Consider the following 18,166-nt stretch of genomic DNA (forward strand, 5'->3'; position numbering starts at 1 on the left):
CATATTTCGCACCGCTAATTTTGCCTCTTGCGGCAAACATTACGAACAGATATTATTATTTATCATCAAGCCAATACTAAATTTATTTAATTCGCTTGTAATGAAATTTATTAAAAATAGCACTAATTTCCATTAGGTACTAAAGTATAGCTCGTTTTACGATGGTTAATATTTTTCCGCGAAACGACGCCCGAAGGCACGCTTACTGTGTTCTTCCTAGGAAAGCCTACCATGTTCCAAGGACACCGATTACTGCCTGCTTTACCGACAGACAAACCTTGGGCATTACCTACACGACAGTATTCTTTATAAACTTTATATCATATTTTGCTTATCTATATTCACTTTCCGAACACATGCTCATTTAAGTAGTTCAATCGTTAAATATATTTATTTTTTTCAAATTTCAACACATTTACAGTAGGATCTTGAAAGATTTTTAGTACATTACATGCACGAATATTTCCTTTAATTTTCAGTTAATTTCGTCCGTACTATTTTACCAACATTGATTGATTCGTAAATGCATTATTGTATGACAGAAGCTACATAAAAACGTGTTTTGTTTGAAGTTATTTTCATTATTTTGAATTGCTGGCATAGGCATTTTCAGCAGATTGTACATCATAGGTTGTGAGGTCAGCCAGACTTTAAAAATCATTATATCGTGTTATATACATAATGAAATATTTTTTGTATTGTAAAAAAACGAATCCATGCATTATTTATCATTCGCCAAATTAGAAAACATTCCAACTGTTGTGTGTATTTGATTATTCACCCTTTTCACAAGAGTGCTATTATCTCAGTTCCACTTCTCTATGGCTTGCTGCTTTCTGCATAACAACGTTCAATTGATGTTTCGTTTTGCAGTCACTTTAAAGATTAAAAATGCTTACGGCGATAAAACCAAAATAACTTAAAAACATTATTCGAATGCTTTAAAAATCACTTTGACTTTTTTGTATTTTACTTACCTACACTTAAATACTACAGTGTACTTATTTTTTAACCTAAAATTGTTATAATTTTTCAAAAGCATTTTATTGTGTACCTAATTATTTGTATGTAATATTTTATTTTTATTCATGTATATGGTATATAAATATACAAGCCATAATGTTATTCGATACTTAAGAATATAAAAAAATCTGTTTATTAGATACTACACATTGACTTGTTATACCATAAAAAGCTTAAACTTTAATTTTGTACCTGTCACGTAATTTTGTACCTTTGCCTACAGAACTCTGATTACAATACCACTGTGTATTGTATAAAAGGCCTAAAGCCATAAATAAAGAAAAGTGTTTTTAAATTCCAATATTTTGGTTATAGGTCTTCGTTAACATACGGACCGCCGTGGGTTAGTCGTTTCATTTAAATTAACTGTACGACGAAACAATGGGTCAATTCTCTCTCGTGACGAAATATAATGAGGTAGGTAACACAATACGAAGATAAGGCTTATTTGAACCGGTTCGTTCAAAATCCGCATGACATTGTGAAATTGGAGTGCATTGATTTTGATCGTTTTATTTTTTATTATTTCCATTTATTTAGTGACTACTCCCGGGTAAAAATCCTTCAAACGTAAATCAAGTCGATATTAATCAGCCTTGGTGTGCCGGTTAGTGCGTTTGCCAGCCACTAATGATAGCTAATTTATATTTATTTTATTTTATAAGGTAATTCAACAAAGATGCACACTAGAAAACATACAATTTGAAGTTAATCGTCGATACAATTTCACATGCACGTGTAGCTTCAATTATAAAATTTCACAAAATAGATGGAATTACATTTGTTGTTTTTTTTTCTTTTACTGTATAAAATTTAATGAATAAAAAGTTGTGCGTTTGTACTTATTAACTACTTAAAATATATCTAGTTCTATATTTTTGGTCCAGGGCTTCACTTTACACCCATAGGACTGATTACGTTTATAAATATTCAAGTCAAAATGCAGTTTGTAAATTTATAAGGTAAAGAATTAAGAAGAAAATTATAAAACTACCACCTATACGCCCGAGCGATGCTTTATTTAAGGAGTTCAGAGTATTGGTCATTAAGCAGATGTGTGTCAGGGCCATATCGCTTAACGTTTATACAAACCTAGAGTGCTTCGAAACCTTAACGTACACCTGTACAACTGGAGGAAATATAATAAATAGCTTAATGGTTCCTGGCATACATTCATTTTTCTATGGTTTCAAAGGGCTTGAATTTGGACCTAAAATATAGTTTTTTGCCCGTTTAGTAGAGAAATGGAACTATAAAAACATTCGTTAGACTTGCTATCGCATGAACTAGAAAAACAATAGGGAGATGTGTTTTTGCTTGTTTTTAATTTGGGTGAATTCAAATTGAAATATTTTGTTTTAAATTTACTTTAAATTTTTAGTATAATGAATAATTACTTTGGCGGACTTGTTGCTAAAAGCAATATCTTACAGCCAACCAAAAAACAGACCGCTCAAAAGAAGAATTGGTCAAAAATTTGTAGTAACAAAACAACAACTGTTTTTTTAATGGGGAGATAAGGCTTTCCCTTATATACGTTTATTGAACTGTTGATTCTTTCATAAAGACTGTTTAAAAAATAATAATAAAAGACATTTTATTCTAGAACTCACCAGGGGAGTGCAATTTTTTTTTTCCATACACATCTTTTAAATCTTATGTTTTAAGTGTTGTGCAACAGAAATACTTCGGAGGGTCTAAACGAGTCTCACCACTTAAGAAACACTTTGAAGCTATATATGAATTTAGCAAAAATCAGAAGGTTCCTTCTTTTTTCGACCCTCGCCTGAAACCTACGGATCCTGCGTTTCAGGAGAGAATCGAATGAAGGAACCTTACCTTTCAGAATGATTTATTAAAACTACGAGAATTTTGCGTTTTAAAGTGGCATGTGAAACTCTGAAACCGGCATTCGTGGTGCCTATTCGTATAAGAACTCGTCACACCACCGTAACAAAGGATAATACCTCAAATCTTAACGTGTTTGAAGCGATCATTAACCCAGCCAATACCGGGTCATAACCCCTGAACAATATCTAGACTTTCATATATCTTTTCTAAAATATGTTTTATTGTCCTTTGAGATATCGCTTTATCTTAATAAAATCGTGAGTGCGTGTCTGTAAATATTCGGATTATCGCAATCGCATAAAAAATATATTTTTAAAAAAGCGTAGGAAAAAATACTTAATAAATGACGTTTTCTTGATAAAATTTCTTTTTTATGGATTATTATAAATTATTTTTAAATTCACTCAAAGAATCATAAAAATATATTTTTCATTCGCTTTGTGATGATGAATTTTATTGTACTCTGCACATGCAAGAGAGGGATTTTATATTTATTAGCTTTATTGCGTCTTTATAAATGAACATTGTAAAAAAATGTTTATTTATTTATTTATGCTTTATTAAGTTTGTTCATAACATCTTAAGAACTAATATAAACTTTTAATAATATTCAAATTTTTTTATCAACATTTTTTAATTACATGTTTTTTCAAATTAATTTTAAATATTTCATTTTTGTCTATTTCCTGTATTTCGTCAGGTAACTCATTGTACAGCTTCAATCCCTTGTACAATGAGTTTTGAGATTCTGTTTTTCTCCTCATTGGTAATCTTATCTTTTTTTTAACCCTTATTTCATATGTATGACATTGTAAGTGCCCAGGACTTAAAACAGTTATTTATAGATAAAAAGCTTTTAGAGTTTATAATGATAGATATTTTAACAGAGATGGATAACGTTTTTTAGAAGGAAATATGGAAGTTTGAGCAGTTACAGGGCTGTCTGTTACCTGTCATTGGCCGATTTATATTTATACCTTTTTAAATTGCAATTAATATCTATTAATTTTATTTATGAAATTCAATTAACAGTATTCAATTAGTACGAATAATAAAAAAGGTATTATGTAATTTAACATAAAAATTTGCTTTGATTTTTTTATACATACATCAACAAATTAAACCTTCAAGATTTATCCTATCTTCATCTATATTTTTGATACACGGTTTTTACTTACGTGACATTTTCCCTTCGTAATATTTCCCTGAAATACAAGCAATGTGGAATCCACTATAATCTGCCAATCAGGTAGGTAGGTACTCGTATACTCGGTTCGAATCTGACTGAATTAATTCTAGCTCATTTCGAAACAAAGAGACCGGGTATCGCATTTTATCGTTTCCTGAATCCTTGTTCTCGGAATGAGTTCGCGAGGTGTGCGACTGAACAAATAAAAAAATATTACCTACTAAAGACCTCTTTTTCATAGGAGATTTTTTTAAATATTTACAGACTGAAATGTAAACAGGGCTTTTATCAAAGTGTAGGTACTCGAATTGTGTATACATTATGTCTAACTTAAGAAAAACAAATTTCTTCCTTTGTTAGCTGTATTTTGCAGTAATTTATAAAGAACTTCCTTTATCACAAGAGGAAGTCGTATGTTTATAATTTTGTAGCCTTCCTTTTAAAGTAAGTAGAGGAAATAATGCAAATTAGGTGTTATTTAATTGTCAACTATTAGAAGCTTAAAAAAATACAATACCCGATCGCTATTTCTGCTGTAAAAAAACCAATTAAAAAAAAAGTAAAAACAGTATTTTTTAAATACGAGTAGAAACATGTTTATACTGTAATAATCTTTAGTTAAAAATCCACCCTAAAATACTAATAAAATATGTCAATTTTGCCTTTTTGTCGCCAAATGATCCATTGTAGGGTAGATAACTTATTGAAAATACATAGTTAATTATCCTTAACTAAATTTTTTTTACTAGCCCATTAGTAAAGATTTTTTTAAACATTTTTTTTCAGCGACGATTCGTTTTTTAAAACTAACATAAAATATGCGTTTCACTTAATGTGGTATGTGTATATTTTTTTTCAAAATAGTATATACATATATAAAATGTTTGCGTTTTGCACTTGCGTTATTTTTTGCGATTAAGATTTGAAATATTTCTTTTAGGTGTTTATCAAGAAATTCCACTGAATATTATTGACATAAATATATAAATAAATGTGCTTGCAAACAATTTGATTTTAAATCTCTAAAAATGTTTAAACGATTCATTTACCAAAGAATAATTTCAGTGGAATATCCTGTATTGGTCATACAAAACTAAACGCCTAAAAGTGGATATACCTCAGAGTAATAACGCACGCGCTGCCGTTTATAGAGCCGCCTATATGCACAAAAATTGAAGTAGGATTGTCAAACATGAAGTGAGCAACAATGCGCCGTACTTGCCTAAACGATATTTATTTGAATTGTAATTACTTTTAAATGTACCCATGTATTTATTTAGTTTAAAGGTTGGTATGGATATTTATGATTGCAGGGTTGTTTTGATTTATATTTCATAAAATCTTATTTTTAATGTTTTATACAAAAAAATATTTGTAGGGCTAGTTCGATTTGTACCTACGTCCGTTGTCAAACAAAACAGCAATGGCTGCCAGCAGAGTGAAGTTGTTGCTGATCAAAAGTTTGCAACGCTTTTATTATATGCAGCAGAGCGAAATGGCATGTCTTTTAGCGGTAGCGCATTATTACTCTGAGGAATATACATTATTATGATGCTTCTCTTTATACGTGTCTTCAAACTGTGGATACTTTGATGATTTCACATCTCCAGTAAATACTATATTATTTATCTGTGTAAATAATATTACAAATGAATAATTCTTGCTTTGGAATTAAAAAAGAGTAGATACTTATTCTAATTATATTATATTAACGATAAATATTTTCTTCTTACTAACATAAATACATTTCATGAAGACTAGAGTTATATCTAAATTATCTGGTTATTAAATTTGTAGTTTCATATGATAAGTTCGAAATAATGGATTTGACGGACAATTTAATGTATCTTTAGTTCATATTTATAACTGCGTTGTTGTATTTTTTTGTTCGTATTTTTAAAGGGGAATAGGTCCAGCGCCGCGAATTCACGAAAATGACGCTGTATAAATAATCTATAATAATAAAAATGTTTAGTAAAATTTTGTTTACTTTGGTCATTTGAAGTCACGAACGGAAATAAATCATAGAGTTTTTTTTATTTATTCATAATTGTTTTGTAGATTCTCAATACTTTAAGCTCAAACAGTAAATAAATTATTTTTTTTAAATCTCCGGTACGAGTAACATCATATTTTCACGAATCATATATTTAATCTTGAGAACGTCTAGTCTAAGTTACAAAATAAATCATCATACCCCTTGTGCGCAGCTGATGGTGCATACAACACTGCATTGGTACACTAAATGCAGCGTATATAGATCACATAATACATTAAGGTAAGATAATAACCCTTACGCTTCAGGTGGCAGTGCTTCGGAACATGAAATATTGCAGGGTGGAACCACCCTTTTAATCAATATTTCATGTCAACTTTTCCAGGAATCGAACCCAGGACCTAAAGCATGGTAGGCGAACTCACCAATCACTATACCACGAGGCGGACTTATCTCCACTCGATTTTCGTATCGAGGATTTTTACCTGAGAGTAGCCATCGAGTCAAAAGCACTCGTCCAGGATTCTGGTTCTATTTTGCACGCAAAACGGTATTAAGTCCGCCCGGACACAGTGTACAGAGCAAAATAAATTACATTATAGGTAATTATTATTTGAAGTCAGTTATGGCAAGAAACAGCTTTAAACCTTTCGTTTAACCCTAGTGGGTCGACAACAAAATTCTGGGGCAGGTTTGTGAAGCGCGTTCACACTAATTTATAACTAGAATATCTTGACTTGTTTTGAAACTGTGTAATTACTATTAAATCTCCCTTTTGTGCTTAAAATTATGATTTTGTGACGATAAACGAACGGATCTGAGTGCATTAGCTGAAATGCCGGAAATAAATTGCAAGGACATCTCTATAGGTCTGACGTCTAAGAAAAAGTATTTTGATAATTCCACTCGCCTAAGTGGCTAAGTGCATCTCTAGAAAAGGCAGTTTCTGTCATTGCATTGCAACTGTCTCAAGCCGCGTAGTAAAAAAATAAATAAAAAAGTTATTTTTTAAATCGTAGATTTGGGTTTTTTAAATGTATTTTTATGTTGCTATATGATCCTCAGTCTAAAGCCAAAATTACTCAACATCAAATTATCATACATTCTAGTTTATAATACGAGTATTTTTTTTTTATTTTTTTTTTTTATTTTATTTTATTTTATTTAGAAAACATACAGTCATACAAAATCAGTATTAAAAACAACAATTTTTTAACATAAAAAGACCAATTAAGTTTTCATAAATTAAAAAGATACAAACATTAAATGTGACAAAAAATAAAAAATAAATAAGAATTTTAAGTAAAAAAAAGATAATTGTTGACATTTGCGTTTTCCATGGAGGTAATAAATTAAAATAAATAAAAATACCGAATGTACACTCCGAGCCATCCACGCACACACATGAACGCATATATAAAACATACACAAACATATACATTACATGCGGCACATATGCATAGCATAAACCACTCAAGATGTACATTCAGCAACTATCCCAAATAATCGACCCCATGAAGAAATTTTCTGTACAAATGCAACGTGCAGTTAAAAATGTCTACATCAATACTGAGGCCGTTATAATTTCTACAGGTGCGTCTAATGAATGAATTCGAGGTATAATTGTTTTTACAAGTTGGTACATAAAAAAGGGAATTTAATCTAGTATAGCGAAGAGGACAACGGAAACCAATATTTTGTAAAAGATACGGCGAATCAACTATGTTATTGAGAATTTTGAAAAGAAAAATTAAATCATATCTAAGGCGCCTTTTTTGTAGTGATTCTATATTAAAATTGATCAAAGATGCGCCGTAATCATTTTCAATGTTACCAAAACGATATTCCAGGCTCCTTATAAATTTCTTTTGAATGTTTTCAATTTGATTAATATATACATTATATTGAGGGGACCATACTAATGAAGCGAATTCGAGTTGACTTCGCACATAAGTATAGTAAAGAAGTTTTAATGTATTTGGTGATGAGAATGGCTTGGAGATTCGTAAGATAAACCCTAGAAGTCTGTACGCCTTATCTACTATTGTATTTATGTGATCTCTAAATAAAAGCTTATCATCCATCAGTACACCCAAATCTCTCGCTTTCATTGAACGATTGACAATTTTCCCAGATAGTTTGTAGTCAAATAGAATACTTTTTTTCTTTCGAGTAAATGACATGACAAGACATTTATCAGAATTCAATAATAACTGATTGTCCTTGCAATAGCAACAGATTCTATCTAAGTCAGCTTGAAGAACTTCGCAATCATTTATTGAAGACACAATTTTAAATACTTTATTGTCATCAGCGTATAGCAAAAAATTTGAGTTTTGAATGCATAAACTTATATCATTGATATAAATAATAAAAAATAAGGGTCCAAGATGCGAACCTTGAGGGACACCTGATGGGATTGGTTTAAATGATGAATTAAATCCCTTGAGTGAGACCGATTGACTGCGGTTACTAATGTAGGAACATATCCAACGATACAGATTCCCCCGTATACCAATGTTCCAAAGCTTGCGAAGTAAGACCGAATGACTTATTTTATCGAAAGCCTTTGAATAATCCGTATATAAAACGTCTACCTGAAAACCTGCATCCATTGCATTCAAAACAATATCGGTAAATTCACAAAGATTTGATTCAACTGACCGTTTCTTATAGAATCCATGTTGATTGGGATTAATATGTGGTTTTATAACATCGAAGAGCTGATCGGTTACTATATTTTCAAGGATTTTACTAAAAATGGGAAGAAGAGAAATGGGTCGATAATTTACTACAAGACTCTTATTTCCTTTTTTATGCACAGGTGTAATATTTGCCTTTTTCCATATTTCAGGAAACGTGCCTTCCTTTATTGATAATTGAAAAAGATAAGTAAGAGGACGCGCAAGCTGTTTAATACATTTAGAAATAAAAAAAGGGTGTATGCCATCAAAGCCAGCACCCTTGCTGACTTTAAGTTTTTTGAGATATTTTGTTACCAATGACTCATTTATTTCTATAGCATTAAGATCAATTACACTATTTTCTTCGGCAGGAACACTACAACTAGATGCATTAGTTTCCAAAAATTCAGAATGGAAATATTCCGCAAAAGCATTACAAATATTCTGACCGCCAATTACCAAATTATCTTTGTAGGACATTTGAAGAGGCACGTCACACCCAGCTCGCTTGGACTTGACAAAAGACCAGAAAAGTTTAGGTTCTCGGTTAATGTTATATTCAGCCGTTGTGATAAAATGTAGGTAACATTCCTTATTCGTGCGTTTTTGTCTTTCCCTCAGCAAAGAAAAAGTATGATAATCAGACGCTTGAGAGTACTTTTTCCATTTTTTGTGAAATTTTTTTTTTTCTGAAATTAACTTAATTAGCGGTCGAGTGTACCATGGAGGATATCGGCAATTATTATTTGTGAGACGCTTGGGAACAAAATTGTTTATAACTCCATTTAGAACAACGTAAAATTGCTGGGTTGCGTCTTCCATGTTCAGATTAGACAAAGTATCGAACCAATTAATATCATCTAAATGGGCACAAACATCATCGTAGTTTGCCTTATGAAATAAACGAACAAATCTTTGATTATCGGGAAGAATTTTGAATTGTAAATTGAGCAAAATTACAAGAGTCTTGTGATGGGCGTCTTCCAGTGTTAATGGGGATACACATTCGGTGACTACGCAGTCAAAGTTGGAGATAACTAGATCTAGAATACGGCCACGAGTATTGGCATGCGAATTGAACTGGTAGAGTATAACAACAATGAACAATCATTTTAATTTGTCAAGTGTTTGTTGACGACGAATGGATTTCATCCCCCGGGGAGTTATTTAAATTATAATACAACTGAAATATAGAATATTTTAGAAGGGAATATGGAAAACTAAGCTTTCACAGGATTTATGACTTTTCACATCCATATATCTTATTTTTATTCACGATTTTTTACTAAGTTTAAGAACTGAAACCTTTATTGATGCAGTGAGATTCATCTGACTGAAATATCTCACCTGCAGTAACGCCTAAAAACGTTTTTCAATTTTTATGCTTTTTGGGCCAGTAAAGTGGCCATTCAAGTTAGTCAATGATAAGTCACGTGCCATATTCCCCTCTCTAAAATGTTCTCCATCTCAGTTATAGTATTTTAAACTGCAAATATGTTGGACTTGCATTTCTTTTGAATTCTCAACCAAATCTGCAGCATCGGGTGCAAAATTAGACTACAGAACAATTTGAAAGTTGTCTCCCCGAAAACGTGATTATTACGATGAATTTGTCAACTGTTAATGTATTTTCCTTGTATTTATAAATAGAATGTACGCGCGAGAAGAATTATAGTAATATTAATGATTTATTCCTGCTTGCAACTTTCAAGCGAATCATTCAATCGACAACAATGAGAGACCACTTTGTTTACTTCCGTAATCAGAACGAAATGTCATAGATGTACTTGAGAGTGCTTATGGATGTATATTGTACTTGTAGCTTACTTGATTTGTAAATAATATTTCCTGAACATTAGTAAACCTGTTTTATGAAAATGTGCTCGCCTTTTTTTTTTTTTTTTTAGTTCAACTGAAAGCTTACTTACCCGAAACTGTTCACGAGGACTAGGCCTTTCTTCAATTTCGCATATTCTCTATACTGAGACTACTATTTAGTTTTGTAAGTTTCCGCATCCCTTGGATGGCGATGAGACAACAAAAATACAGACATGGTCCCAGATGATGCATGTACCCAGGCTCTTATTTACAGTTTAGAAGGGATTTAATATTAATTTTTGGCCTTTACCCAGTTCCTCGTTCTTTTTAGTTTAGCGAATTTTGTCTTATTTCACGCTTTTGATGCATGTGACTATGTAGAGTAGTCGTTACTTTATCTAAATCTATCGTGAATCATAATTAAGCGAGGGCCGGATACTGCTCGCTGTATGCTGTAAACTGTTCTCTGTTCGTGTTGTGCTGCAGTTGGCGTGTTATTTTTAGTTTAGCTTTATTCGCGTGCTCGTTGGCCAACAATTAATCGCTACATGTCTCGCCTTATACGGATAATAATTATTCCCAGCACTCTGTCCTGCAGTACTTACTACTCAAACAATAAAGGGATTGAGGTCTCAACCAGACCACTCAAAGGGGAGAGGCAATTATTTATGCAGTTTATAAACCCTGATTTGAAGTCAAGATTAAACGTTTTACTGTTTTTTAGGGTGTAGAAGTAGGTCAGGCCGATTTTTTTTCATCGGATGCGTAACGGTAACTTGAGATTGTTGAAGGTTTGTTGTTAAGCTAGGTTTGCAATATGTATTTTGTATCTATCACTAAGTATTTATGTAAATTTGCGAACATGTGATTGTGACCATAAATTTAGTCAACAATGGTAGCATTTCAACTTGTGTTGTTATTCCACAAATCTATCAAATGAATTGAGAACGCGCGAATAAATTATCCGCGGTAAGTGCATTCTGTTCCAACGATTTATGCTAATGTTCCGCACCATCGAACCTCTCTAGGATAAAATGGTAGCGTTCCAATCACTCGTGACTCATCGATTTTGGTCTGATTCAGAAAACACCCCAGCGTCATACGAAACCCCGACCGCAAGCGAATTTCCAACTCACTTCTGACCTATTGCGACTTCTAACACCATTTTTCTTGTACCCCGTTAGAATATAGATTTAAGTTAGGAAATAAACTCGAGTTAGGTCTGCTTAAGTGCAGTTCGCATACCTATCGTATTATGCAACGTATTCCAAGGACGAAGGAAAGTTGATACGCGGCGAAGCCTCGTCGGTTCGCTGGCCAGAAGTAGGCAACCCCCGACTTAAGGACGAGCAGTGTAACCGTCAGGATCTGTCACTATCCGATCCGCGAGATGTTGAGTAAATTAACATTCATTTACGCTGTCCGTGAGTTTTCTCGAGAGCAATTGTGAACACGAGAAGACATCCCTAAATTTATCGTCCTAGTCAATATAGTATTTGTTTTATTTTTATTGAACCCAGCTCTACCTAGTTCGGAATTCAATTCCCATAAGACGTACATAAATATATAACCTTATGTACCGTCACCAATATTGTTACCCTTAAAGCCTTTCAACAATCTAAGCATCTTTTCCATCCACGACCATTTACAGAATACTAACCCATTTTGTGTCGAAATAACACAAAGAAAAAAACAATAAATTAATAACTGTGTTCTCATTCCACACACGTGCGATTTTCTCTCAATGTGTACAAAATCACCGCAAAGCCCGCTCCTTGACCACGAGTCGAGGACAACTACTCGGTGTCCATAGTCCTGAAATAATAAGTCGTAATTTTACTTTGCCGCTGCTTTATGAAAACGTCCTGACTATTTCTTACGCGCTATTCCCAATCTCGTCACGTAAATAATACCGTTTTATAAAGTTCTCCACTTGTTTTCTACCTGCGTTACACACCGCTAGCTGTAGTCAGTAAGTTGGAAGTTGTACTAAGTGCTAGACACTTGGTCCAAATGAGTGATCTTCGCCCATTTCCATCTGTGTTCAGTTTTAATATTACGTTGTTTCTTTTGTATACGTGCCGTTTCAACAGTTTTCTTAGTTGATACAATAATAATTTATTTTGATTGCCCTTAATGGCGGTAGTTTGTGACAACTTGTCCCTTATGGGAACCACCTCGTCGCTTAATGTAGATACGCCCGCCTGCTACTCTGTATGTATACTCAAATATTTCGTGTCGATAAACTGTAGTTTGCTTATCGTTAATAATTTATTATTTATTCAGCTAGGCATAACACTCGTTTCTGAAAACTCTAGTAAAATTGTATTGTTATTCATATACTAGTTAAACAAATATCAAACATAATTTATTTTTGTGAGTTATATTTTCCGTTGTCATTGAATAATTGTTTTGAACATATAGGGAAGTATGGCGATGCATCTTTGTGTTCCGCATTCGTGCAACTGAACAAATGCGATCAATATTAACAATATTCCTTTGTGACATATAAATATTTTGATTTGGCCTTTTTCCAAACGATGCAGTTAAATACAGTAGGTTTTTGGGTTAAATATCAAGTTTTACCTAAAGTTTTTCTTTGTGCGTTTGATTTTGTAACTGTTAAAATTTTTAGTAAGTAAGTCCTCTCCTATAGTAAGGCAATGGCGTCTCTGTGGCAACACATCCTAGAGTAACAATAATTATAACACTTAGTTACGACATTTGGCAATTCTTGTTTTTCTCTTAAAAAGCTAAGTATTTCTTCTTTAGGGATTCTTTCCAACAACATTTTCATAAATTCAAATGAATCAAACACGTGCTGATTTTTGTGACACGTGCGTGGTTATATTTTATACAAGTAACATCATTAGTCTCGTGTTCTTATATTTCAATTATTTTATGTGAATACGTACATTTACATGGTAAAAACAAAGTGATTATACCGTATTAAAATTATCTCCTTATTCATTTCAGTGAATAGCATTACTCGTGTGCATAAAGGTTATATACAAATAACAGAATACTTAATTTAGATATTTTATTTTGTTTTCATACAACACTCAGTTCGCGATTTTTCTTACTATGTTATCCTTGATATTCTCTGTTGGCCAATTTACTTAACTGATGCAACTGCGATGTGTTTTTCATTTCAGGGATTTTTTTTCTTTATGTACTCGATATTTGTGTAGTTTTTCAAAAGAAAACTTTCACATTTTAACTATTACTTTCACCTTGCTCTATTACGTGCCAGATTTTAGTATTAAAGAGTAACGCTCGAATAATAATTTTTCAATTATATTGAAGATATGTATTTTGAATACATGGTACTTTTTGCAAAATAGTATCACTCATATCCTATCATATTTAGTTTATCTAAGATCGCTAGATAATATGGAGTTTTATCTTTATATATTCGCGAAGCTATCCACTGCTCTCAGACATTACTTTAAAAATGAGTTGTTTTCATAAATGTATTTGAATAGTAAAACGTCAATTCTCTTCTTTGAATTAACAATAAATTAGAATCTCATTTTTATAGATTCACACATAACAAAAATGTAAAATATATCTCGAATATAGGTACTATTATACAATAATACCTTTTAAAAATTGATAGTTTTATTTGAACTTTTTTTTTCTTTTCACATTTAATATTGTTTTCATAACCCGCATTCTTTCTTACTCTGTTTTAAAGTGTATTTATTTCCTCACTATGTATTACTTGAAAGCGTGACCATGTGATTTTTGTCCGAAAAATTAAATATTTAAAAATGTCGACGTTTTAATGTAAGTATTTTCCAGTAAGTATTTTTATAAATTACGCGTAAATCTAAAAGTCCATAGTTGACACGACTTTTATATTGATATTACACGTTGCTAAATAAATGAGTAATGAACTTTTTATTTTATCTTAATTTCGCGTGGTCACCTTTTCTCTAATTTTTTCTCGTTTTTAACCGTCAGATTTTAACGATTGCATTGAGTGTAGTGCCTAGGTGCACACTCTTTTTGATGGCTTGTAAGTTAATGATTGGTTGGATTTTCGTCCACAGTCCAAGCCAAAAGGTAACCAAACCTAGGTCTATTGCATGTTGAAATCATCCAATCGCTCGGCCGAGCTGTTTTATCATTCGCCTATTCGTATGAAAATACAAGCGCGCTTGCTGCCTCGCAGTTTCATACAAATAACAGGCCGAAGAAAAGATTGGACGAGTTTTGACGATTTCCCAAGAAAGCTCCGGCACCCTCTCGCCCCTGTTTCAAGCTACCCATGACGCGGTGGTACCGTCCCGCTTCGCGCCGTGTGACGAGTGTGTTGTGTTTCAGCTGTGCGTGCCGACAGGATGCGCGGCGGGCGTAACAAGTTCGGGCCCATGTACAAGCGGGACCGCGCGCGCAAGCTGCAGATGATGCGCCAGAGGCAGCTGGCAGTGCAGACCCTCCGCGGGGAGGTGTCTCTTGGCGGGTACTGCCCCGGCGTGGCCTACCCGACCCTGCCCATCAAGCAAGAGATCCAGATACCGCAGGTAACGCCAGTTTCCTCTACTATTGGTCACCCAAGTACGATAACAATAAACACCAAAATATCTTATTTTTGTCGTACTTACGTATTATTTACACCTGCGAATCTAACCCTTATTGATAATCTTTGGGGATGATTGTCGGCGTAAAACACGCCCAATATGAACGTTTTTTCGGTTAACAGTGAAAATATATAAGATTTTTTTTATCTGGATAATCCTGATAAATCCCATCCCCAGTGATTATATTTGAGCGTTATTATCATGCTTCTGTTTTTGATACTAAAATGTCATGCGAACTTATTGCGTTATTGTCTCAATTTATTTGTGTATTTTTTTCCAGAAATGCGTATTATTTCAATGCGTTTGTTAATTTTGCGCGATTATAAATGAATTATATTATACGCGTGGATGTATATTGTTTATATTTTTGACATTTGTACTATCCTAATACTGCGTAAATATATTATTAAGGCCCGTATTTTGTGTTATGTGCGAGTAATGATTAAATGTCTTAATTTGCTATTTCCGTTTCGAAATTTAATATTTAATAATGAGTGTTTGGAAACTACATCAAAGCCTATCTTCGGGGATTCGAAATACTTATGTGTTTCTTAAGTAACGCTTGTACCTAAAGTGCTTCCTGAATCCGAATATGACTCAAGAGTGGTTTTCTATGTGGGTATGCTATCGGATAACAAATTAATTTCCTTTTATAGTATCAGTTTTTACCGTTCATTTTAACTATTTATTAGTAATTTATTCCTGTCATTCGTTTTATGGTTTAATTGTGCACATGTTAAAGGATTTTCGTCGGTCTCATAATGTTCAAATTACATAACTTATATTTATTATATATTTTCCTGCAAAAAAACATAATGTTTTGACGTTCGTCACCTGGAAAATAAATCGAAGGAATTTTGAAATGTCGTTTTCATTTTACACCAAACATAATTATTTTATTGATTATTTGTTTTTCGACTATAAATACAAATAAACGTATGCACGGAACTTTTGTTTTGCTAAAAATATATCATTATCATCTCTGACCACAACACGTGTTATTTTTGGTTTTCAACTTTCCTGTGTATTTATTTCAAGGATAGGTTTTTTTTAAAATAAAAAAATTAACACATTATACAATTCTAATTATGAACGTTAGTTATTTTCCGCAGTAAATGTTATAGTTTTCATAATGAATCTAGTGACCTATATGAAATACATAATTCAATCTTTATAGAACTTTAGCCATACAATTATTGTTATTGATTGATAATTGTGCGATAAATTCAAATCAACAGTAACCGTAAATTTGTCGCTCGCTGAGTTTATGGGTAGTTTTTTTTTCAATTTGGGCGTTTTCGTCCTTTTACATGTCTAACCAGTTTTTCAAACTCTTTCCTCTGTTGTTTTAAAAATCGTTACACATTGAAACATTTTTTCCTCATTTGCTGTACCTTAATGTTAAATAAGTTCGTAGCCCCCTTTTCAACTCGTATCATTTTAAAATACCGTTTTTGTACATAATGCTCGTATGTACCTATATAAAATATGGAATACTTGTTTTTCCCAGTCTTTCTCACAATAAGTACTTAAAAATGTGGCTAGTTTAAAAAATACTAAATCGTTGGTAATGAATGTTGGTGAAAATGGGGTCCTCATAACTTAATCTTTTTGTATATTTTTAATGCACAGAATTCCGGATTCAATATTAGGTGTTTATATTTGAATGGAAACCACATCGCACCCCTAGAAGTAATACACTGGTATAAGAATTATAAAAACATTATTCGTTAAAAAAAAAAAATAATTTTTTAATTGGGCAAATGGCGTTAACGAAGTAGCCTCTTGATAAATTTTAGGAACAATATACATACATATCTAGCATTCGATTGATTTTCGAAACGTGTCCATATTCCTCACGCCAGATATAGGCAGACAGCCGACTGCATGACGACTGCGTACGGGGTATGGTGTATTCGGGGGTGCGATGTAGGTGTGATGACGGTGTGTGGAGTGCCGGTAGTGACGCCGTTCCTGTTGCAGGTGACGTCGCTGACGCGCTCGCCGGACTCGTCGCCGAGCCCTGGCGCCGCGTGCGCCGCGCCCGCGGTGGCCGCGCTGCCGCCGCCCGCGCAGCCCGATAAGTGCTGGCCGGCCGCGCAGTCCACGACGCGCTCGCCCGCCACGCCCGAGCAGTTCTCGTTCGAGCCCGCGCCCGAGGCCGGCTCCACCACGGAGCCGCTGCGCGTGTCGCCCATGATCCGCGAGTTCGTTCAGTCCATCGACGACCGGGAGTGGCAGAACTCGCTCTTCAGCCTGCTGCAGAACCAGACATACAACCAGTGCGAGGTGGATCTCTTCGAACTCATGTGCAAGGTCCTGGACCAGAATCTCTTCTCGCAGGTGGACTGGGCGAGGAACACCACGTTCTTCAAAGATCTCAAGGTCAGACTAACTTAATTCCACCACTTTAATATTAAATAATTATACGTCGACCATTATATTGAATAAATCAAACTCCTTAGTTTTATTACGACCGAGTTTGTACAACCGTCTTCGAGAATGGAACCATTTTGCTTTAGCGAAAACGTTCTATGGTCCATAGAGAAAAGTAAAACTAAAATATTAACAGCTTCTTAGGGGGTTGAATCTAGTCTTTGTCTACAAAAATAAGGACAAACTCAAAACATTGTTGCTAAACTAAGGAGTTTGATTATACTTCGTAATGAATTTCATATTGAATTTTTAAACTCAGTTTTGATAGTACATGCTCGAGGAGAATATTAGGTTCAAGATAGTCCGATTTCATTGCCAACATCGAAGTCGGTGAACGAAAACAGGAAACTCACAAACGAGCGTCTTAAGGATGCGGCGGTGCATCTCACTTGGACATGCGCTGCGGATACCTCAAGAGAGCCGTCCTGGAAGGCCGACAATTACGATCGTCCAGCTTTATTCGGTGGAACTTGGGGACACGGGATTGACGCGGCCAGAGATAGCGTCTCCTGGAAACGTCTGCTGATGCCCACATGCTCCACGCACGGATGTGGAAAATAATAAGAAATTAAATTCACTATCT

General features: G+C 33.7%; 1 protein-coding gene across 1 annotated transcript in view; it reads left to right on the plus strand.

Moving 5' to 3' along the window:
- ftz-f1 (ftz transcription factor 1) overlaps nt 1–18,166 on the plus strand; it is a 363,969-nt gene that overhangs the window by 325,221 nt on the left and 20,582 nt on the right. The window contains exons 4-5 of the mRNA XM_088243231.1: nt 14,891–15,090; nt 17,131–17,532. Of these exons, the coding sequence (XP_088099357.1) occupies nt 14,891–15,090; nt 17,131–17,532 (602 nt within the window). The remainder of the gene's footprint in view (nt 1–14,890; nt 15,091–17,130; nt 17,533–18,166) is intronic.

The sequence above is a fragment of the Micrasema longulum genome, unplaced genomic scaffold, assembly GCF_059751315.1.
Source record: "Micrasema longulum isolate JH-2025_06_02 unplaced genomic scaffold, ASM5975131v1 h1tg000197l, whole genome shotgun sequence".
In the NCBI taxonomy this organism is placed as follows: Eukaryota; Metazoa; Arthropoda; class Insecta; order Trichoptera; family Brachycentridae; genus Micrasema; species Micrasema longulum.